At 38.0% G+C, this 25972-nt stretch overlaps 1 protein-coding gene across 1 annotated transcript in view; it reads left to right on the top strand.

The window, feature by feature from the left end:
- LOC128696186 (protein turtle homolog A) overlaps window positions 1-22849 on the top strand; it is a 382411-nt gene extending 359562 nt beyond the window's left edge. The window contains exons 13-14 of the mRNA XM_070094792.1: window positions 10239-10333; window positions 21749-22849. Of these exons, the coding sequence (XP_069950893.1) occupies window positions 10239-10333; window positions 21749-21916 (263 nt within the window). The 3' untranslated portion in view covers window positions 21917-22849. The remainder of the gene's footprint in view (window positions 1-10238; window positions 10334-21748) is intronic.
- Window positions 22850-25972: the final 3123 nt, after the last annotated feature.

The following is a 25972-nucleotide window of genomic DNA, read 5'->3' as shown; positions in this document are numbered from 1 at the left end:
TTCTTACTCCCGTTTACCCCCTTCCCTCCCACTCTCCCTTTTTACCCTTCCCTCCCTCCATCCAACCATCCTCCTACCCCGTCCCCTCCCTCCAACCCCTTCCACTCCACAAACCCGCTTACCTGAAGCTCAAACGCCTTGCAAGTTTGTGTAGCCTGTGTCATAAAGTTCCATAAGAATTATCATATCTAGGGGAAGTAGTCTAGGCTGCTTTTCTTGTGTGGTTTATTTGTACATTTAATGTTACTCCTCTTGTTTTTGCTCTACTCACGCTAGAGCATTCCCTCCCCGGCCTCTTCGGTCAGCTACAGAGGGCCTTGATGGCCAAAATATTAATTTTTCTGAATATTTCTTTTTCACACACACACACACACACACACACACACACACACACACACACACACACACACACACACACACACACACAGTGTTCAGAAAGTCCATTTCCGATTTCAAAAATTCATTACGACATCATCGTAAAAGATAAGAAAACGCTTGCATATGATATCGTCATTATCGTATTATGAAAATCCCTGGCAGATACACTCTGTGCCTGATGTCTCTTGTCAAATGTTCCCCACACTTCCCTGACACGACTCATATAAACTTCCTGTGAAAATTTATGAAGGAATATATATTTTCCAAAATACGAGATGCTGACATCTAAATACTCCGCGCTTGAATAAATCATGGCATCGGCAATTAAGTACCGGATATGTTGGTCCATACTTGCCATTAATTGGAGTATCGGTTAAATGTGTTACGGGGCACTAGAGGTGCACAGGTTGAAGTTGCGTAGATCAGACAACCGGGAAACTGCATGTTGCAGTTACTTCTGATCTCCGCAGCCAATCGCAAAATTTCTTTCACTTCAACCTTTCTAATCATTTTCTGGTAGACTTTGCGTTTTGCACTCTCACAACTCCACTTAACGTATAGTTGCGAGAGTGCATTGGGTGAAAAATATGATAATTTTTGCTTGTGGTTTAAAAATATACTGCTAATTCTGTTTTTAATATGGATACCTAAAAGTGTAAATATGGTTCCTCTATATAAATTATACCTTCTTAGCGATACATGGAAGGTATGCACAACTAGAGCAGAATTATTATTATTATTATTATTATTATTATTATTATTATTATTATTATTATTATTTTTATTATTTTTATTAATAGTAGAAATAGTAGTAGTAGTTGTTGTTATTGTTTCTGCAGTAGCAGTATTTGGATTGCTAAACCCGTCTGGGTCATTCAGCGTAGGAAGTGCTGGAGACTCGATTCTTTGTCCTCTAAGTCAGACAGACCTTGTCCTGTGATTTGTTTCCGCAAACCTATCATTGTTTACACGTTGGGAGTTTAGCTTTAATCCCTGCTTCAGCGTTTAATGTATCTCTAACTGATGGTGTCGAGGTTATAATACAGACTTGATGACCCTTGTGTAGTCGATAGGCTTAAAGCTACTGAACCAACCTTAATAACCCTAGAGTAGGCAACAGGAATAATACCCGATGACCCAACCTTAATAACCTCGTTTAGTCTATACGATGTATACGTAATGAAGTTTCCAATACAAGTCTCGTGTAGTCAGAATGCTTTTAAATCTACGATAGGATTTAGGCTCCGTGAAGGGTCTTTAAAAACTCTTATAGTCGATAGGCTTCAAATCTAATATAGCAGTGGGCGCCACATCAGTGTGTTACGTTGTCAGTTGTTGTCCAAGCTAACATCGGCCAAGTCTTTTTACTAAGAATATAATTAAAAAAGTTTGGCTTATTACCTAACTCCATGGTATAGCATCCTTCTAAGCTCGGAGTTTCTCTCTCTCTCTCTCTCCCTCTCTCTCTGTCTCTCTTTCTATCTCTCTCTCTCTCTCTCTTCTTCTCTTCTTTCTTCTTCTTCTTCTTCTTCTTCTTCTCTCTCTCTCTCTGCTCTATTGGTCGACAAGGTAATCACTTATGTTTTCTTTCCTAGATGATCATTTTTGACAAACTTCATTAATTTTCGAAAATGGTTGGCTGGAGGCTGTAGTCACGAGAGCCGTAATATGCAGGGTGATGGTAATTGAGAGAGAGAGAGAGAGAGAGAGAGAGAGAGAGAGAGAGAGAGAGAGAGAGAGAGAGAGAGAGAGAGAGAGAGAGAGAGAGAGAGAGAGAGAAGGGCGAGTGTGTATGCTTACATTTTATTTGATTTTTTGATCAATATTAAAAAATTAAAATACATGAGTGCTTCATAATTAATTTACATGCATTATGATAATGTTATACAGTGTAACAATTATCAATTCATATTAGTGACATATCACTCATATAGTTTTATTTATTAGTGTTAAGTTTTATTTAGTATTAATCCGAACTTTAAAATATGCTTTGCAAAATTATTAAATATATATTTAAAAAAGATAAAAAACTGGAGGAAACGGAATGGGGAGGAAAGAAAGAAGACTGAGAGCGATAGAATGATGGAAGAGGAAAGAGTGAGAAAGGCAGGGGAAAGAAAGGGAGAGAGGAAAGTGAGTAACAGAGACGGAAGTAGAGAGAGAGAGAGAGAGAGAGAGAGAGTGAGAATGAAGGGATAACATAACTGAACATTCACAAATTGTCTCACTTGTGAGATATACTGGGAAAGCAGACAGGGGACACCTTACATTAGCACAGGTAGGTAGCCTGTGTAAGCAGCGTGTGTGCCTCGCACTCGGCGGACAGAGAATCGAGCCTTCACCACTCCTTGTACTTAACGGCCCACGCTGGTTTAGTGCTTCACGCGAATAATAATATCGATAACAGAGGCAGCTTGCTTGCTCGTCGTAATATATACGGAATAAATTTGATTATGTCATTAGAGAATTATTTGAGCATAACACCTTAACAAAGTAGCAATGCTGTAATTATTGACGAAACTGGTGGTTAATACTGGAAACTAAAATAATCTATTCTTTACTCTATTAAATATCGTAATTAAGATTAATTACATCTACACGAGCTACATATTATTATTATTATTATTATTATTATTATTATTATTATTATTATTAGCAGCTGCTGCAGCAGCAGACTTATATATGTGAAGTGCTACGCCCGTGCTGAGCGTAGCACTTCGTGGAAGATTATTACCACTTCGTGGAAAATAACTGCCGACACTACCCTGATGTAGTAGCACTAGCACCACCACAACTTAAGAGGGGAAAACGTTACAAGCACGATCACCACCACAGGTAGCGAAACTATCAGAGCTGTGATAGCATTCAGCCGGCATGCGGCTATTCTTCTGAAACTTCAGTTTTTGTTCAGGATTTCGCAAGTGTACGAAGCAGCAGCACGTACATAACTCGGTAATATTAAGCAGGAAAAAATCAAGGAAAAAAAATGTATTTCATTTAGTCTAAAGAGATATGTTTTTACCTGGTCTTCATTCTTTTCCATACATAAAGTTATTCAATCATGATGAATGTGAGATGAACTCGACTGAAGGTGCTCAGCAGGGTAATCCCTCCTTTCCTGCTCTGTCATTAAAAGGAAGTCACAGTAAGCTTGTCTAGTGAGTTCATCTTTTGTTTCCCAGACACTGGCACTGTAGCTGAGACCACAGAATATCTGCCAGAAGACATAAAATATCATTCATCAAGTCTCAAGTCACCTAGCATGGATTGCAAACTGACTAAACATTCGTCTCGACGAATTTCTAGGAGAGGATGGAAGGGTCATGACACTCAATCATGAATAAATGGAAAACAGGATAGGATACACTGATTCCAATGCGGCTTTCAACCTTTTCACTAAATTTCTGTTCCTCCTTCAGCTGGTCTACTTGCAGCGTTGCTCACCATCCTGTACAGTATCAAACTAAGTGAATACATCGTTTTGAGGTTCATTTTGAAAAAAAAGATGCCTTCAACCTTACTCTGGATGAATTATACTGAGTATAAGCCACACTTCCAGTTAAGCTTTAAGTCATTACGGTTGCACTGCCCTAGCTTCGTAGACAGCACCAGTCTCATAAGATTCCAGCAACAAGATCAGCTGCAATGAAGGCCCACATACAACTGACCAGGGGCAGCCTTATCACGGAACAAAAGAGTATAAGAAAGAAGGAACATTGCAGCAGGCCTACTGGCCCATAAATATCAAATTGCTTCAGTTATTCTCAAGGCTGTGACGTCCAAACTCGAGATCACCGGCCACAGCTGCGAGTGGTGATAACTAGAGAGATTTTGTAGCAATCTCTATCTCTGGTAATAAGCAAGAATTTCAATCATGTCGAATCCTTTATTGATGTCGTTTCGCCCACACAGTAGACTTTATCAAGTCACAAACTTGTGATTTATTAAAACCAACTATGTGGGCGAAACATCATCACTAAAAGATTCCGTATAACTGATGTCTCTTTTTGCTATCGTGTTAGTATTTTGTACCATTACACGTCACTCCGTACTCTGCAACTCACATGGGTCTCGAGCCAAAAATAACCTTCAGTTGAAATGACTTTCTTGCTGCACCTAACCACACAGGGTAAATGAGAGTGCAGCGATGTCATAGCCGACCATTTCACGATCTGAACTGTGTATCTTCCAAGGGACGGCATATATAGGAAGCAACGTTAATGACGTCGTCGTAAGGAGTTTGCTAGAACACATCATCCCGCTAAGAGACAACCATGACCTAAATTGTATCGTAATACTTGTAAATCTGTTTTTCGTTTAGTTTAACGTTGTATAACTGGAGAAATGGCAGGCAGCGGGATTGGGGGGGGGGGGTAAAGGGGCTACACATGCGTATATAAGGTGCACGAGAAAAGTATCATAACGGTTAATTACCCTCTTACTTTACTCTAAAGCGTAACCCAAAGCCTACACTTGACCCCCAAACTTTTGCATATAAAGCACAGGATGATTCTCCAAGACTTTTTGTGGGAAAAAAAGCGCGCCTTATATGTCGGAATATACAGAACATCCCATTCAGTGAAGAGTGACGCTTCCGATCATAAAAATTATTAAGCAAATTAAATATTTCATTCATTTACTTTACGTGAATAGTAATGTTACTCACCAATAATCAAGATAAGCTTAAGAATTATAGGTACTTGGGCTTTAAATTCTATTTTATATCATTCGCCTTTAAAATATAAGTGTGGCTTTTTTTCGATAAAATTTAATCTCAATGGTCTTAATAGATTAAATATATTGTATGTGTGGCGGGTAAAGTCTGTATAGTGAATTTATGCATACAATATCGGAACAGCAGTTTACCTTAAAAATGGAGTTGTTGGAAGTTTACATAAATGTAATAGTGAGTTTTCCATGCTGACATTGATCCGATATGCAGGAGTTAGTTTTTCAAAGGTTCGTGTGTCGCTGGAAGGCTTAAAAATATATGTTTGAACGATGGGTCAAGGCCCCCCCCCCACACAAAAACAGGCGCACGCGCGCACACACGAACACGTACAAAAATTCACACACACACACACACACACAGGAGCTTGGACTCGACCCCTCCAACCTCAACTAGGTGAGTACACACACACACACACACACACACACACACACACACACACACACACACACACACACACACACACGAACAGTGTGTGTGTGTGTGTAGCGATGAGTAAAGAGGTGGGGCCAGGAGCTATAACTCGACTCCTGCAACCACAGCTGTGTGAGTACACGCAAGCGCGCGTGATAGAGAGCGAGAGAGAGCGAGAGAGAGAGAGAAAGAGAGAGAGAGAGAGAGAGAGAGAGAGAGAGAGAGAGAGAGAGAGAGAGAGAGAGAGAGAGAGAGAGAGAAATCCTAAATGCAGTGCAGTATAAAAGTGAATGGAAAAGACAAACAAGGAATGAAATGATCAACTACTTAGCTGGAGTGTTCCGGGAGGCCGAGGAGAAACTGCTATCTAGAAGTAAAGGAGAAAGTCGAGCCCGTGGTTTACCAGCGATGGAGAAATGCTAAAGGTGCAAGAACATGGAAAAACCATAGAAGGTAGAGGCAGAGAAATTACAAGAAGAACACAGCAAGCATTACTGAGAAACAAGACTGAGCGAAAACTTGGAAATGACGTAGCATTTAAAGCCAAATATGAAATAGTAATAGGAACAGAAGGGATACATAGGTAATGGAACAGGCATTTTAGCTAAATAAGGGAATAGGGAAAACACACGAGTCAAAAGCATTAAGCAAACCTAAGAATACTGTACAATATACAGAACAACGGAAAACTACTAATCTGGTTGATAACTAAAAGGATCAGACAATTTCTCATCTAGGGTTGTAAAAGTGGAAGCAGATGTACTGTGTGAACAAATAGCTAAAATCTGGAAACCAATTGTCCAGACGGCAAATGTACAACGAGAGTCGATAGCTTACATTAATTTACAAACCAGTACTATTGGCATGCATACTATTCAAGGTAATGGAGAAGATAATCAGAAAAGTAAATAGTGGAGCACCTGGAGAGATGTTGTTTATAAACACAACCAGCACAAGTTTACAGAAAGGAAATCATATCTCTCAAACCTGCTTTAATTCTATGACTTGATGACAAGTGAGAGGAATGGGTATATTGCATATTCATGAGCTGGAAAAAGGTATCTGACACTGTAACACACAAGACACTGAATCACAAGCCGGATGAGAATGCAGGAATTACAGAGAAGCCACTACACTGAATAAAAGAATACCCAGTAGAGTGGAGATAGTGACTGTCTTGGAAGAGGCATTAAAACGAGTAAATGTGACAAGTAATCTCATTGGTCTATGTGAACGAATTTCCGAAATAGAGTAAAAATGCATCATATGTTCAAAGACGTGAGATAAATGGAGAGAATAGCAATAGAAGAGAAAAGAGGAAAGCCGCAGCTTTACTTAGACAAACTACATGATTTATCTGACAAATGGTTACCAGAATTCAGTCCAACAAGTGCAAGGTTATGAAAACTGGCGAATGGTAAAGAGTGGGTTATTAGAACAGGTTCCAGAAACAAAGGCTGCAAACCTTATGTAATGAAGACCCAGGGCTAAGTGCAGTACCTAGCACATCGCCCGAGGCTCGTCTCAGCAAAATACTTTCTGCAGAGAATGTTTGTTTGGTAAATCTAGGATTAGCTTTCAGGAACCTCAGCAAAGAGTCATTCACATTAAGTACAATATATGTCAGGCCAGTCTTAGATTGTGATGCACCACCTTGAAACCTACACGCAATAAATAATGTCAAAACAGTGGAGATATGTAGACACACAGAGGACTAGTACCAGGGCGAAGGTAAGTGAGCAGAGTAACTGAAATATAATATAAGAAGGCAGAAACACCTCATTTAAGGACTTACCAAACCTTCAAATGACTTGATAACGTGTACAGGGATAAACTAAGACCTTTAACATCTGGAAGTTAAAGGCACAAATAAGTCAGAGAAACGTTCTTGTTTCTTCTGTCTCAGGGTAGTCAAAAAGTGGAATGACCTAGACGAAGAAATGGTAGAGGCAGTCTCCATACATAACTTTAGGCACAGGTATGATAGGGCCAGAATGAGTCTCTGCATCTGTAACCACAAAGAGGTGAGCACAGACCCACATGTGGTCAGACTACACTGCATTAAGTGTTGGAAATTTTATTTGATTTTATTACGGAAAATTAAATACACAAAAACGTTTCATTACCAAAGCATTAAAATTATGATGCAGAGCTAGCATATAAAAAATATATATATATATATATACATAGAAGAAGAAGGATGAAGAATAACGAGAAAAAAAAACTGAATAAACGTGAAAGAGAGAAAACGTGTTATTTTAAAAGATACAAGTTAGCAATTGCAGTAAAAAGGGGATAGAAAACTAAAAGATTTTATGTAACGCCAGCAAAACGGCGAAGTGTTTATGATTAAGAAGTAATGGGCAATATAAACAATCTTGGCCGTGTTAAAGCAGATAGTATGAAACTGCTTCAACGAACACGGCAGTAAGATCGACAACGGTGAGCGATGAACAAAGGAAACACAGAAGAGCGTCAAAATAGCCACACTTTCTAATACTCTGTGAGTACATTAACGTGTAAAAGAAACATTGTAGGAAAAATATTTCCTAATGTGTGTTCCTTTTTTTAGTGGGGGTAGAAAGTCCGGCTTCCGTATGCTTATAGCACCGACAGGCCAGCTGTTACTTGATCCCTGATACTCAACAATGGTACACAGGTAGCTGCTTAATCCCTGATACTCAACACTGGTACTCAAGTAATTGCATAATCACTGATACAACAGAGTTACACCAGTGGTTGCTAACAGTGAACATGTCATTATCTAACAAACACCCATGTTAAGAGACACTTTCCACTTTCCTGACGAACCAAATATCACTGCAGAAAAGTAAATAATATAGCCAAATAATTGAAATGAACCTTGAAGCAATAAGGGAGGATAAGAAGAATATTTATAAGTTGACGCTTCTGAATCTGCGAAAGTACTTGAACCTCAATTATTTTTATCAGGACAATGATATGTTCAACAGTTAAAGTGAAACTAACTCTCAATTAAAACATTAAAAGTCATAATATAGTGGCTGGAACAATTCACCGAAAACCGGCACTCTCGAGAGGAACGTAAGGACAACGTTTCGGTCCATCACGAACCATTTGACAGTGGTCCAGGATGGACCGAAAGTCATCCTAACGCTCCTCTCCCAAGTGCGAGTTTTTGACGTGATGCTGAATTACTTGATAATCCAAAGAGTGAAAGTAAAATGAATAACAGAAGGTTAGTCAATGATACAAAATCGCGGATGCAGTCGACCAGGAAGGCTAACAGAGGACGGCATAAAGGTGGTGACAGGGTGAAGAAATCAATTAGTTAACTGAGGGAAAAAAAAGGTGATCACTATCCCCAGAGGGATTACATGTGGTGATCCATGAAATTGACGACATCGAGGAAGCAGCCAGCAGCGAAGGCAGCAATAAAATTCATTGAATTCACCGAGGCTGCGACAGGACAGAGGGGCTGCCTTGATTTTGGCGAAAAGCTCTTGATCAAAAGAAATGAAACTACCTTCCACTTCCTTGAATGAAACTTGATTACCTCCAATTTTCCCATAGGCGATCTTTGAACCATACGGGTTTAGGGCTTCCCCATAAATAATAATTTATGATACATCGGTCTTACAGCAGCCTATTTATTTTTATTCTTTCACTCTTCAATCCCACTGTTATCCTGTTTTACTCTTGATTCATAAACAAATAATTTCTACATGTGAAAGACGACACAACTCCCGAAAGTAACTCTGAGAAAGAAGAAAGGACTTCGTGCAAGAGCTGAAGAAGGAGATGCAAAGTTTAATTCATTTCCATTAGAAAAATGACTTTCCTGGAAAAGTTTTTGTTCCCATTAGAAAAATGTTGTTCACTCAGAAGTTTGTATGAAGGTGTGATACTCTGTGACGACTTTCCTTGTATCCGGAAGGAACAACTTTGCTGGATTTTAACAAGCAGAACTATACTTGGAAGTCTAAGGACGAAAATGACATCAAAAGGACTTTGTAGCTGTGTATATGATACTGATAAGTAGAGGTCAGATATTAAGGGCATTTTATTATGACTGTTTTCGAACTCAGGATGTAAAACACATCAATACTGTAATGTTCTCTATGGAGAGTCAGATGATGAACTGCGTAATGATGATCCTGCTTTCTTGTTCTAGGTGTTGAGGTCTGCTTTCCCATAATGCTTTTGTCATAATTTCTTTTATTTGGTAAAAATATTGACTTAAATATGCAAATAACTGTTCCAATTCGTGGGTTCATAGTAAACATCTGAAACCAGTTAAAGTATTCCCTCTGATTGTAAACATACCGGGAAGTTACTCTTCTTTAAATTTAATGCTTTGAACTAACACTGAATTTGAGCTTAAAGTTTCAGTTACTCTGGCCAGGCTTATATTTTGTTCTTTATAGATGATTCTGCCTTTGAGGAGTTCTAAGACAATACCGTGCTCTCTATTCCGCTTCCTAGATAGCAAAAATGTCATCTACATTCCTGTTCCTTGTGTCCCGAGGCTTAATGCCTGGTTTTGTATAGTCCAGTGAACTAGGCTCCTGCCTCCCCTTCATACACATTCTACCATTCTACGCGCGACACACACACACAGTAGTTTTGCTCATCAGTTGTAAGACTCAAAAATCTATGCAAACTTCTAAACCTTTTCAGTTGTTTATTTTTCATTCATTGCGCCCGTGACAATGTTTTCTCCTGCTTATCCTTCCAGAGGAGACCTACGACCTTCTGTCCTCAGCGGAAAGCAAAGTTGACGCTACGATGTACGAAGTGCTTGACACCTCCCTGGGCGAAGATATTCCTATGGTAAGTTGTTGACTCCTGGGCCTAGGCGTATACACATATTCGTAAATCTATTAATATATACAAGCATGCAAATGTACATGTATGCAAACATACATATATACAGCCATACATGGACAAGAACATACGCGTTATATATATATATATATATATATATATATATATATATATATATATATATATATATATATATATATATATATATATATACATGTATATATATATATATATATATATATATATATATATATATATATATATATATATATAATATATATATATATATAATATATATATATATATATATAACATATATATATAATGTTTACATATATATATATATATATATATATATATTATATATATATAATTTATATATAATATATATATATATATATATATATATATATATATATATATATATATATATATATATATATATATATATATATATATATATATATATATATATATATATATATATATATATATATATATATACGCAAAACAACCACTGGGAAAGAATAGAGAAATTCCAAACGCTTTCGTGACTACTCACATTATCAAGGAACAATCTATTCTTTCAAAGTGGTTGTTTTGCATATACTGAAGTCACCTGTTTACTGTGATCTTATTGCATATATATATATATATATATATATATATATATATATATATATATATATATATATATATATATATATATATATATATATATATATATATATATTAATGTGCCGAATAAGTAAAGCTTGCGTTTATGGCTTAAATACCAACGCTATTCTTGCCGAATAAGGCAAGCTAAAATTTGTGTATGCAATAATTTCGCAAAAATCATTGTGAGCCTAACTAGAAAAATATATTTAATTTTGTTTATTATTAAATTATTGTAAACTTATCTAAAATATACTTAACTAGATTAGGCTAAATTAAATTGCGCTTGTTATAATATGGTTAGGTCAGTTTTCTAATTTTCTTTTGGTATAAAATTATTAATTTTTTCATTAACATAAATGAAAAAAAAAAATATATGTCTAAACGTATTAGAGAAATTTTTAGAAAGAACATAATTTTAAATGAGTTCTTGCTAATGACCAGTTTTACCTATTCGGCACATTATATACATATATATATATATATATATATATATATATATATATATATATATATATATATATATATATATATATATATAAATAAATGGGATTAGGTCAGGGGTTTCAAATAGAGTTAGAGCTAAAGAAGGAGTAGCAATAATGTTGAAGGATAAGCTATGGCAGGAAAAGAGGGACTATAAATGTATTAATTCAAGGATTATGTGGAGTAAAATAAAGATTGGATGTGAAAAGTGGGTTATAATAAGCGTGTATGCACCTGGAGAAGAGAGAAGTGTAGAGGAGAGAGAGAGATTTTGGGAAATGTTGAGTGAATGCGTGGGGAGTTTTGAATCAAGTGTGAGAGTAATGGTGGTTGGGGATTTCAATGCTAAAGTGGGTAAAAATGTTATGGAAGGAGTAGTAGGTAAATTTGGGGTGCCAGGGGTAAATGTAAATGGGGAGCCTTTAATTGAGCTATGTGTAGAAAGAAATTTGGTAATAAGTAATACATATTTTATGAAAAAGAGGATAAATAAATATACAAGGTATGATGTAGCACGTAATGAAAGTAGTTTATTAGATTATGTATTGGTGGATAAAAGGTTGATGGGTAGGCTCCAGGATGTACATGTTTATAGAGGGGCAACTGATATATCGGATCATTATTTAGTTGTAGCTACAGTTAGAGTAAGAGGTAGATGGGAAAAGAGGAAGGTGGCAACAACAAGTAAGAGGGAGGTGAAAGTGTATAAACTAAGGGAGGAGGAAGTTCGGGTGAGATATGAGCGACTATTGGCAGAAAGGTGGGCTAGTGCAAAGATGAGTAGTGGGGGGGTTGAAGAGGGTTGGAATAGTTTTAAAAATGCAGTATTAGAATGTGGGGCAGAAGTTTGTGGTTATAGGAGGGTGGGGGCAGGAGGAAAGAGGAGTGATTGGTGGAATGATGAAGTAAAGGGTGTGATAAAAGAGAAAAAGGTAGCTTATGAGAGGTTTTTACAAAGCAGAAGTGTTATAAGAAGAGCAGAGTATATGGAGAGTAAAAGAAAGGTAAAGAGAGTGGTGAGAGAGTGCAAAAGGAGAGCAGATGATAGAGTGGGAGAGGCACTGTCAAGAAATTTTAATGAAAATAAGAAAAAATTTTGGAGTTAAACAAGTTAAGAAAGCCTAGGGAAAATATGGATTTGTCAGTTAAAAACAGAGTAGGGGAGTTAGTAGATGGGGAGATGGAGGTATTGGGTAGATGGCGAGAATATTTTGAGGAACTTTTAAATGTTAAGGAAGAAACAGAGGCAGTAATTTCATGCACTGGTCAGGGAGGTATACCATCTTTTAGGAGTGAAGAAGAGCAGAATGTAAGTGTGGGGGAGGTACGTGAGGCATTACGTAAAATGAAAGGTGGTAAAGCAGCTGGAACTGATGGGATTATGACAGAAATGTTAAAAGCAGGGGGGATATAGTGTTGGAGTGGTTGGTACTTTTGTTTAATAAATGTATGAAAGAGGGGAAGGTACCTAGGGATTGGCAGAGAGCATGTATAGTCCCTTTATATAAAGGGAAAGGGGACAAAAGAGACTGTAAAAATTATAGAGGAATAAGCTTACTGAGTATACCAGGAAAAGTATACGGTAGGGTTATAATTGAAAGAATTAGAGGTAAGACAGAATGTAGGATTGCGGATGAGCAAGGAGGTTTTAGAGTGGGTAGGGGATGTGTGGATCAGGTGTTTACATTGAAGCATATATGTGAACAGTATTTAGATAAAGATAGGGAAGTTTTTATTGCATTTATGGATTTAGAAAAGGCATATGATAGAGTGGATAGAGGAGCAATGTGGCAGATGTTGCAAGTATATGGAATAGGTGGTAAGTTATTAAATGCTGTAAAGAGTTTTTATGAGGATAGTGAGGCTCAGGTTAGGGTGTGTAGAAGAGAGGGAGAATACTTCCCGGTAAAAGTAGGTCTTAGACAGGGATGTGTAATGTAACCATGGTTGTTTAATATATTTATAGATGGGGTTGTTAAGGAAGTAAATGCTAGGGTGTTTGGGAGAGGGGTGGGATTAAATTATGGGGAATCAAATTCAAAATGGGAATTGACACAGTTACTTTTTGCTGATGATACTGTGCTTATGGGAGATTCTAAAGAAAAATTGCAAAGGTTAGTGGATGAGTTTGGGAATGTGTGTAAAGGTAGAAAGTTGAAAGTGAACATAGAAAAGAGTAAGGTGATGAGGGTGTCAAATGATTTAGATAAAGAAAAATTGGATATCAAATTGGGGAGGAGTATGGAAGAAGTGAATGTTTTCAGATACTTGGGAGTTGACGTGTCGGCGGATGGATTTATGAAGGATGAGGTTAATCATAGAATTGATGAGGGAAAAAAGGTGAGTGGTGCGTTGAGGTATATGTGGAGTCAAAAAACGTTATCTATGGAGGCAAAGAAGGGAATGTATGAAAGTATAGTACCAACACTCTTATATGGGTGTGAAGCTTGGGTGGTAAATGCAGCAGCGAGGAGACGGTTAGAGGCAGTGGAGATGTCCTGTTTAAGGGCAATGTGTGGTGTAAATATTATGCAGAAAATTCGGAGTGTGGAAATTAGAAGAAGGTGTGGAGTTAATAAAAGTATTAGTCAGAGGGCAGAAGAGGGGTTGTTGAGGTGGTTTGGTCATTTAGAGAGAATGGATCAAAGTAGAATGACATGGAAAGCATATAAATCTATAGGGGAAGGAAGGCGGGGTAGGGGTCGTCCTCGAAAGGGTTGGAGAGAGGGGGTAAAGGAGGTTTTGTGGGTAAGGGGCTTGGACTTCCAGCAAGCGTGCGTGAGCGTGTTAGATAGGAGTGAATGGAGACGAATGGTACTTGGGACCTGACGATCTGTTGGAGTGTGAGCAGGGTAATATTTAGTGAAGGGATTCAGGGAAACCGGTTATTTTCATATAGTCGGACTTGAGTCCTGGAAATGGGAAGTACAATGCCTGCACTTTAAAGGAGTGGTTTGGGATATTGGCAGTTTGGAGGGATATGTTGTGTATCTTTATATGTGTATGCTTCTAGACTGTTGTATTCTGAGCACCTCTGCAAAAACAGTGATAATGTGCGAGTGTGGTGAAAGTGTTGAATGATGATGAAAGTATTTTCTTTTTGGGGATTTTCTTTCTTTTTTGGGTCACCCTGCCTCGGTGGGAGACGGCCGACTTGTTGAAAATATATATATATATATATATATATATATATATATATATATATATATATATATATATATATATATATATATATATATTATATGTTAGTTACCATTTTGTCCTAGGCACATGTCGATTAGTGTGTGTGTGTGTGTGTGTGTGTGTGTGTGTATTAGCGAATCTTCTTGACTAATCCAATTTCCAATACATACGCTGCAAAAGAATGTAGTATTCACAATTACTTCTTCATAAACAAAACAAAGAAACATTGAAACCTGCAGAAGAGAACAGACTTCAGTGAAATTACGTCTATTTCGCTTTTGGCTCCTTGGCTTTTGTGTCTGGAAGAAAGAAATTATCATCTGTTATTTTTTATACAACGCAAGAAATTAAAATATACATGAAAGGATTAATTTATGAGACATCAGCTAATATTTTTAAGTGAAATTCTAATTTAGTCAAGACTTTGAATCCTGTGTTTCTTTGTTTGTTATTCAGAGTTACTGGAGAGTACTGAACTTTTTATTTTGTTCTTCCTAATGTATTCACATGTTATCTCTAACTTATGTTAGAGATAACGATTAGTGGCGTAAGAACAGTCAATACTGGGTTAACGGTCAGTGGTGAGTTAACGATCAGTGGTGAGTTAACGGTCAGTGGTGGGTTAACGGTCAGTGGTGGGTTAACGGTCAGTGGTGGGTTAACTGTCAGTGGTGGGTTAACGGTCAGTGGTGGGTTAACTGTCAGTGGTGGGTTAACGGTCAGTGGTGGGTTAACGGTCAGTGGTGGGTTAACGGTCAGTGGTGGGTTAACGGTCAGTGGTGGGTTAACGGTCAGTGGTGAGTTAACGGTCAGTGGTGGGTTAACGGTCAGTGGTGGGTTAACGGTCAGTGGTGGGTTAACGGTCAGTGGTGGGTTAACGGTCAGTGGTGGGTTAACGATCAGTGGTGGGTTAACTGTCAGTGGTGGGTTAACGATCAGTGGTGGGTTAACTGTCAGTGGTGGGTTAACGGTCAGTGGTGGGTTAACTGTCAGTGGTGGGTTAACGGTCAGTGGTGGGTTAACGGTCAGTGGTGGGTTAACGGTCAGTGGTGGGTTAACGGTCAGTGGTTTGTTAACGGTCAGTGGTGAGTTAACGGTCAGTGGTGGGTTAACGGTCAGTGGTGGGTTAACGATCAGTGGTGGGTTAACGATCAGTGGTGGGTTAACGATCAGTGGTGGGTTAACGGTCAGTGGTGGGTTAACGGTCAGTGGTGGGTTAACGGTCAGTGGTGGGTTAACGATCAGTGGTGGGTTAACGGTCAGTGGTGGGTTAACGATCAGTGGTGGGTTAACGGTCAGTGGTGAGTTTATGGTCAGTGATGGGTTAACGGTCAAGGATAGGTTAACGGTCAGTGGTGGGTTAGTTAATGGTCAATGGTGGGTTAACGGCAAGTAGTGTAAGAACGATTATTGGTGAGTTAACTGCCAGTGGTGTAAGAACGATTATTTATTTATTAAATATTAGCCGGTATTCTCCCGGCCCGGGCCTTTTCCAAGTGGTGGCCATGCCTTGGCTCCCTCTTTAGGGAGTGTCTGAGACCTAAGTCTCCCATGGGAGGAGGCACAAGTACCTCCTCATCTTTGGGACCAACTGTCCCCAGGCCTAGCCACAAGCTAGGCCTCTCTGGTCTGCCATCCCCGCCCCAAGGGGACTAATGGGAATGACAGTCTTATGAGCTAAAGGCTCGGGCTCAGGCACCTACCCTACCCTAGAAGGGTTAGGCATGGTGTCGATGTGTAAGAACGATCAATGGTGCACCACCTCACCAAGTCTGACTGATGTCTAATTTCTCCTTCAGAATATACATGTACGTATATATATATATATATATATATATATATATATATATATATATATATATATATATATATATATATATTATATATATATATATATATATATATATTATATTATATATATGTCGTGCCGAATAGGCAAAACTTGCGATCTTGGCTTAAATAGCAATGCTCATCTTGCCATATAGGACAAGTGAAAATTTGTGTATGGAATAATTTCGCCAAAATCATTCTTAGCCTAACGAAAAAAATATATTTCACTGTGTTTGTTTAGGATTAAATTATTGTAAACAAATCTAAAATATATTTAGTTGGGTTAGGCTAAAATAAATTGTTCTTGATATAATAAGGTTAGGTAAGTTTTCTAAGATTCTTTTGGTGCAAAAGTATAAATTTTTAAATCAACATTAATGAAAAAAATATATCTTTAAACGTATAAGAGAAAATTTCAGAAAGGACTTAATTTTAAATGAGTTCTTGCTAATTGACCAGTTTTACATATTCGGCACTATATATATATATATATATATATATATATATATATATATATATATATATATAAGAAACATGCGAATATAGATTTAGGAAGCCTTTCAGACTAACCTAGCATCGGCTTGTAATTTGTCGAGGGATACCCAGTATTATTCCCCGAGAAGGAATTCCCTACATAAAAGTGACTTCAGGTTATCGGGGATTCAATTTCCTTAATGGGGTGTGGAGGTTTATAACTGGAAGGTTCGGGCCGAGAGTGGCATTTGCTATGAAGAAGACATACGAGTCCTTTCATTTGTTGGGTAGTTACAAATGCAAAATACAAATAATTTATTTCCTTTCTGCGGTATACAGGTAATGTATTTTACATGTAATTAAATGTTGTTAGCCACAAGAGGCACTAGCATGCGGTGTATTTCTGGCAGGTGAAAATAACGATGCGTTATTTTCTCACAAGAGCTGAGGGTCTTTTGAATGATGATGTCGATTAAGAAAAATCATGGCCTTGTTTTTTAGCTTGAGTGTGGCCAGGTGGTGGGTTAAACTATGAGGATTCACTATATTTTTGTTGCATAGTCTCCAAGTACATACGGCACCACCTACCTTTATTCTTGAGGCTTAGGGCTCCATGTCAGTAACAGTGATTGCCAATATATTAATAAAAATTCAATTCATTGCTAGAGTGATTGAAAATATGATGACCAATTCAGCATTATAGTTCCTCAGAAATGGCATCAGCCTATTCATGTTGTCACACAGGGGCAAAATGGTCTGTTTCGTTATTTAACAGGTGTGGACTTTAAAATGCTAGCACTGCATACTTTAGTATCTTAAAAGGCACTGTAGGTCAGTGAAGGTAGTTTCCTAGATTTGCCAGCTTTGCATATGCTGCGGTTCCTCATTTCGTATGGCAAATGGTCTATGCTGAATTCACCAAACATTAATTCCTTTTTTCGATATTTTAGATTTTTTTTCTTCCTTATATACTCTGCCACAGACCATCTTTCATTTACTCGACGTTGAACTGCAGTAGCCAAAAGTTTAGCTGTGCTTGCTGCGTCTCGAAGACTTTATCTAATCCAGTCGTATCCCCTTCCGATTAAACTGTTCTTTTTAGCTTTACGTTATCTACAAACAGAAGACTTTTCGTAGGGACACTTTTCTTATTTATCGCTTCTTACTCATCTAGCTTATTGATGTGTGTATCGCGTCGAACCACGTCAGATGCTATTTTTCAACCCAAAAGATGCAGGCAGCATATCCCTTTCTATTGTTTTATCTCTATAACCATCGTAAAGCTTCAGTTGGCCTACATGACGGCATCTCCCATTCCTGAATCCGTGTTTATTTTCTACGAAAATGCCTCTCCTCTCCAGGTTTGTCATTACTCTCCTAACATTCTGTACATTTACATTACTTGGGGTATAATGCATGTCGGTGATATTGGCATCTTTAAGTCTTCGTTTAAAAATATAGATGCTATGTCAGCTCTCTTACAGCTACCCGTAGCTGTAACTTATAAATGTAAATGTATGTCCATCGCTGCCCAGGACTGGCTCATAATCAGCAACGTTTAGTACTCCAAACAACGTCATCATATCGACTAGTGCTTACCAATTTTGCTTTGGAAACTTTAATCAATCCAAGTCGTCCATTTATGATCCTGTAAACTTCTCATTTCTGTGTTTGAAGTGCCTTCAGAACGATGGGATTTTGGTGAAAAGTTCGGAAAATATTTCCCCCCTTTTTGCAGTTTCGTCACCTGAATGGCTCCTGACATAATACTTTTCCCGTATAGGAAAATTTGCTTTATTATCGAATCTCTTGATATGCTGGGAAAACATTATCCTAATGTATTCTACCCTCATCTATCCACGGAAAATTTACAGCCTTTCCATGTACTGCAGTGATTATTTTCGTAGTAAATAAAATCGCTATATGCCAGAATAAAATCGGTTGTCTATTCTTAACGTGGTCTCTCGTGTAAGTCATTTGTCTCAATTTTCCGGACGTCACTTCGGATATGTATTCATCAGCCTCACGTCGCAGAGACTATTCTGAAGCTGCTATCTGAGCTTTGGTTCTCAGGGCTTTCTGACGCGTGTACATCTGTGTATACTTATCCACGTAATTCTCACTAAGCAGTGTCTTTTTCACAACGATCGAGCACTTTCCTGTCTCAGGTTTTTCCGTTTTGAAACTATTTTGTAAATTAGTAAGCAATCACGGATGTTTCGTGGCATAAAATCCACAAAGTAGGTCTACAAACGCAATATAGAACAGCCTACGTATCGTCTATTTTCCTTGATGCTTTTCATCTAAAAAGCTTCAGAATGCGTCGGTGGGGATGTGGATCGAGATAAAGGGCGGAATGCTTTTTGTTTTCTCCTGACAAAACACCTGTAGGTATTTGACTGCGTTCGATAGTATAGTTTCCTCTTCCTTCTATTACTTTGGTGGGAAGAGAATTTTCAGTGGACAACTTTGGATTTGTTTTCAACTTTTCGATAAGAAAAATGCTCTTTCTCTCTCTCTCTCTCTCTCTCTCTCTCTCTCTCTCTCTCTCACACACACACACACACACACACACACACACACACACACACACACACACACACACACATCTCAACAACAACAAAATGTCTTGGGAAGTAGAGCCTTATTAAGAAGATGAGAATCAGATCTTAACGTATGATGAAAGTCAAATTAATATAAGTAATAGGAAATGACAAATAAAAAATAAAAAACTAGAAATGCAATAATTCTATGGACCACTCAATATTACCCAGGGAAGGGTTGTTTCTAATGGTGTACAGAGACTTCACTGTGACCAGCTCAGTGGTATTTCATGGACTGGTTGACATGGTGAATGATGTCGCGTCTGTTATGTACTTTAAGGAGTCACAGTGCTGGAATACGGCGCTAAATGGGGATTTTTTTTTTTTCGCCGGTATTCTCCCGGCCCGGGTCTTTTCCAAGTAGTGGTGACCCGGCCTTGGCTCCCTATCTGGGGAGTGTCTCGAGACTTAAGTCTCCCATGGGAGGAGGTACAAGTACCTCCTCATCTTCGGGACCAACTGTCCCCAGGCCTAGCAACAAGCTAGGCCTCTCTGGTCTGCCATCCCCGCCCCAAGGGGGCAAATGGGAATGACAGTCTTATGAGCTAAAGGCTCGGGCTCAGGCACCTACCCTACCCTAGAAGGGTTAGGCATGGTGTCGATGGGGGATTTATTTTTTTTAACTAATTGATTTCTCCATGTGTTCAAAGATGCTGACCCGTAGTAAAAGTGGTTTACCTATATAAATAGCATTACAGCTATAACAATTATATTTATAGACTACAGAGGACTGCAATTTAACATGTATAATATCTTTCAGCTTAGAGACATTGTATAGTGTATTTATTTTTAAATATAGTTATCACCTGTAGATGTAAATCTTTTATCGGCTTTTTTTTTCAAGAAAGGTTATCTTTGTAAAAGTTGTGATAATGTTTGTGGAATTACCCACATGTTAGGTAAAAGAACACATGTCTCATTAGTTGTACACGTTTCCCTTCACATTTGTGAAAGTTTTGGGGAAATAAAGAACTACTCTGTCAACAATACTTTTTAGCATTATGTAATAACTACGAAAAATGTTGCTAAAACTATTAAAAAAAGTTTTAAAAATTCAAATTAGGAATTAAGACTGAAATACTTTGAGAATATACGAAAAGCTTTAGTAATTATCGCGGGAACTGAGTTGCTTTTATAATGGATAGATACAAAGGAAGAGAATTTTGTAATTAAGCATTGAAATGTTAATTTAAGCTAAAGTGAAGTGCCAAGGCTGTTATCACTGTGGCTCACAAGAATGCCAAGAAGAGTCAGTGTTCCATTGGTCTCCGTCGGATACGAATTCAACATTTCGGTGACTTGATTTTAAATATTGCAAAAATAATGGTACATAATCAAGTACTTTAAACATTAAAACGTTATCACCACCAAATTACCATATAACAATGGTTTAAATTCAGCAGGGGAATCGTTCAACTTTTCTACCACATAATGAGCGAGGAAAGTTTTGTTTAAAACATCTCCCAAAGGACTCATTGTAACCCCATCCCTCTGTTAATAAACCTTTAAATTAAACAGAAAATAAACCCTTGCTGCTAGTGATAATTTAGGAAACTATTGCCCGTTAAAAATTTTAATGATGATTATCGTTAAACAAAGCATCAAAAATATGTATTTGTGGTCTCTATTAACGGCATATTTGAAATTAGAGATTTATTATATATGTCAAGGTTCAACTCGCAAAATTTTTTAGCAATATTGAGATATGGTTCATATATCTGATTATCTATGCTTTTATGCAGTCCCTAATGATCGTGTAAAGTTAGCTCTGAATCTAATCGTGAATAAATGATATCTCAAGCAGTAGTGCTGGTTTTCAGCTCGCTTATTCATTTTCTCTCTCTCTCTCTCTCTCTCTCTCTCTCTCTCTCTAACAGCAACAAGCTGCTGGCACAACTTATTTTTTTACCTCACTTATTCTCCCTCATTCTACAAATTCTTAGCGAACTACCAATAATACGAAAAGACCTTTAGCTTCCTTTTCATCATCCTTCTTTGCATATTATAAAAGGCACACACACACACACACACACACACACATATATATATATATATATATATATATATATATATATATATATATATATATATATATATATATATATATGCACATTTCTTTTAGTTTTATGCATGTAACTGTGTAAGAGTTATAGGTATTTTTAATCTTGTTATGTGCCTTTCTCAACAGCACCGACCACTTCTTCTGCAGGAATCCCTGGGAGAACATTCGGAGTCCTACCATCCTCTGGTCCTGCAGCAACACTCGCCGAAGGAAATGGACGACTACCCCGGAGTGAGGACTGACCTCTACTGCCCCGTGGACCAACTAATGCAGGCGGAGGAGAGCGTTGTATAATGTGGCGTTGAGCACCTCGAAGTCTTGAGATAAAAAGAACGACCATGTGAGATTTTACCGCGAAGTGCGTCGGCTCTTTTTATTCTCGCGAGGTGCCTCAGCCATTTCGAAGTGGATTGCCAGAAAATTACCCAATCGAGATAGGAATCTTTAACGATTTCGCTATTTTCGCATGCTTTTTTCTCAACCATGTTTTATTCACTTTAAGATGTAAAGAGTTCAATGGGAAAGAGAGAGCAAAGAGTTTGAAATGAATAAACAAGGAAGATGCTATTATTCTGTAATGTTGCGACTATTTCAGTTAATGACATTCCTATCAGAATGTGGTTTTTATTTCTTAGAGTTCATAATGAGAGAGAGAGTAGGATCTGATGCCTTAAGGAAGAATTCAAGAAGATCCTTGAAATTCTGGAAGAAACAAGTAGATACCATTGCCCTTTCAACAGTTGAAGGGCTTATGCTACCCAAGCGCTGAGTGACTCAACTCTTGTGGGTGTTTCCTTGAATGCAATAACTAATTGAGGTTTGAGTTCTAAGCATGAAAGTACCTCAGAAGCGTCTCCTTCCATTACCCAAAACACTTTTCAAGAAGCATTAGCTCAAAGGGTCTCGAAGATGCCCTTGAAACTTGCACTCTAAAGCTAAGTGAATGTCTGAGACGGGATCAAAGAAGACGGAAGGAAAATATACAGAATAATAGCTCTGAATAAAATCTCTTTCAATTTCAAATCTATATGATTCTCTCTCTTCTGCTAGTGATCGTTTCTTGACGCTCTCGGTGATGATGGAGAGGAACCACTTGTGGATTACGCAGTCACATAATGCTACATACATCTGCCAGTTTTTCTATGAAGTAATGTACATAAAAGTAAAGATATTTACTTGAAACTATTCTGTTGCTTAAGGAGGGGGAACTCAACTGCTTACCGCTAAACCAAAGATTGTAATATATATATATATATATATATATATATATATATATATATATATATATATATATATATATATATATATATATATATATATACATATATATATTACATTAGAATAAAATTCAATGTCAAATTGTTTCTCTGTTTCGATGTGGGTACGAAGGTCTTTTAAGAAAGTCAGCCATACAAGACGAAGAAAACGGGTTGACATACTCGTTGTCTTGGGCTACGAAGCTAAAACTTGTGTCCTCCTCATATATATATATATTACTAAGAAGACAAAATACATAAGTATATATAAATATATATATATTTGTTTCCTGCAGCAAGGTGGTGATGACGCGGTATGAGGCCTGAATCTCACCCTTGCTGCGCTGTAACTATATAAAGTAACTATATAAAATAATCGACGTGAAATGAATATTTTTGTATTATTTGTTTGAATAAATATGAAGTTGATAAGGCAGTATTTTTATCCACTTTGCATTTGAAAGAATATGTGTGTGTGTGTGTGTGTGTGTGTGTGTGTGTGTGTGTGTGTGTGTGTGTGTGTGCGCGAGAGAGAGAGAGAGAGAGAGAGAGAGAGAGAGAGAGAGAGTGAGAGAGAGAGAGAGAGAGAGAGAGAGAGAGAGAGAGAGAGAGAGAGAGAGAGAGAGAGAGAGAGGGAGAGAGAGACAGAGGGAGAGAAAGAGAGAGGGAGAGAAAGAGAGAGGGAGAGAAAGAGAGAGGGGGAGAAAGAGTGAGGGGGAGAAAGAGAGGGAGCGTGAGCGAAACGCTACTTAATAAAGACTTGCTCTGGCTATAGATGTTTCGTCTTGGTACTTTTCCGGCATTTTGCCTTTCAAGCACACAGCAGAACCTATACATAGTTTGAAGAATTAGTTCGTTAGAGCAGTAAAAATAAAGTAGTGGCCAATAGAGAGGCGGGTCCAGGAGCTGAGACTCTGCTCCTGCAATCCCATACAGATACTGATATGAATGCGCTCGGACACGCACGAACAGGCCAAGTGTCTATCAACAAATGCCTTCGACAACCGGCGTCCAACACTCTCAAAATCCGTGAAAAAGCTGACCACGAAGAGAGATTTATTAAACAGAATCTACCAGAGATATCCTGAGGCCACATTGTTATTCATAACGTGACTACAAAACATTCATTTCGATGTTTACGAATGACGTATAACGAAAAAGGAGAAAAGGGAAGGGAGCGTTGATATTTGCAAGCTGAGGTAACGGAATTAACTTCCCTTTCTATGGGAAGGTTACCTATAAACCTTATAACATATTCCCGAGGCGCTATATAAACCTTACAGGTTTAAGGATTCACAGTGAAATAATAAAAATGAAAGAAAAACTGGTTTTAGGAATTAGAAAAATCACAGTGAACGTATGACCTGAAGCACAAAACAGAAAAAAAAAAGGACACGTAATACAAAGGAGCTCTTAATTTTAGACCATGTTTCGATCTGCACCGAGCTTCGTCTAGTTTTCAGAAAAACTCATAGTCCTTAATTAAAGTTCAATCCTGGGCGATTTTTTTCCATTACGTCATGTTAAACTCTTCGGAGTTTTGAGACACTCTGACCGCGGGTTCAAACCCCACCCGTGGTATGGTTTGTTGGCTAGCCCGAGTCACCAAACACCTTAATTTCCGCTGGATACGAGGCTGGCAAATATACAGAGTCGTCAGAAAATATTTAAATACCTAACTCTTTAAAAATACTAAACTAGGACTGGAGTATGCAGCGCTTACATTGATCACGGAATAGTCTGGGAAGTGATGTAGTGGAGGCAGGAACCATATATAGTTTTAAGACGAGGTATGATAAAGCTCGTGGAGCAGGGAGAGAGAGGACCTAGTAGCCATCAGTGAAGAGGCGGGGCCAGGAGCCATGTCTCAACCCCTGCAATCACAAATAGGTGAGTACCCACACACAGGAAGAGTGACCTAGTAGCGAGCAGTGAAGAGGCGGGGTCAGGAGCTGTGACTAGACCCCCGCAACCACAACTAGGTGAGTACACATACGAGTACAATGAGACTGGATGACAGAGATATGTAGCAAAACCAGACTACAGGAGAATTACAAAAGGATGAAAGGGGCTCTTGGTTGAGGTGCAATGAAAGAGAAATAGAAGGCAAGACGGTGCATAAAATGAAAGACCGGCTAAAATCTACAAGAAATATTTACAGTAACTAAGAGGAGATAAAAGCAAACCTCAGCGGATGCTTGCGGTTTACAAAAAAAAGAAAGATTAAAAATGGAAAAATTAAGAACGAAACAGCAAAGAAAACAAAGCAAGAAGGACTATTGGAATAGACACTTGGACACAGTCTTAGGCATGACTCATCAAATATAATTTGGGAACTAGAAAAACAAATGTAAAAGAATATATTCAGAAGCTAAAACAAACAAGAAAAAAATCTTAAACTAGTGCACAGCCACAAGAGTCGAAAGACTACATTACTTTAGGAACCAGGTAATAACGGGCGAGGGAAACTCTGATAAAGAATGACCGAAGAACTGAACAGAAGGGTTCTCAGGTCTATGATAAGTTATCAGGATTGTTGCCAGGTAAATAAACAAAAGGGAATGCTACAGAAAAACAACATGAAGTCGAAGAGCTACTGAGGCAACTAAAAACAACGATAGCAATAAGACTAGAGAGGCTTTTACCTTGGGTCATCAGAGAAATAACAAAGTGACTCTATGATGAGGATTTAAAGCATTTCAGAAAGTGGGCAACTACCAGACTACTGTAAAACTACAGGGAAACGAAAGGAAGCACTGAACTATAGTTAAGTATTGCTAGAAAGGATGACGAGACATAATGGACAAGCAGAATAAAATTATCGATTGTAAACAGTTACGAATTGTGAATTCTATAACAAAGCAATAAAAGAAGAGATATTATGAAAAGGTTACGTAGACAGTATCTTCCTATAAGAAATTCACACTGCGCCTCTGACGCAGAGTGAAGATAAGTGCGCAAGAAAAGCCAGTAGAGTGCTCAAGTGTCTTCAAAAATATCAGAATGACAGAAAACAGAGAGTGCTAGGGAGAGATAAGGTGTCAGAGTGGATAAGGTTGGCGAGAGGAATCGTGAAGAATCAGTAACTTGACTA

The sequence above is a fragment of the Cherax quadricarinatus genome, chromosome 48, assembly GCF_038502225.1.
Source record: "Cherax quadricarinatus isolate ZL_2023a chromosome 48, ASM3850222v1, whole genome shotgun sequence".
Classification (NCBI taxonomy): Eukaryota; Metazoa; Arthropoda; class Malacostraca; order Decapoda; family Parastacidae; genus Cherax; species Cherax quadricarinatus.
Note: the sequence above shows the minus strand (reverse complement) of the source record. Positions and strands in the feature narration are given on the sequence as shown.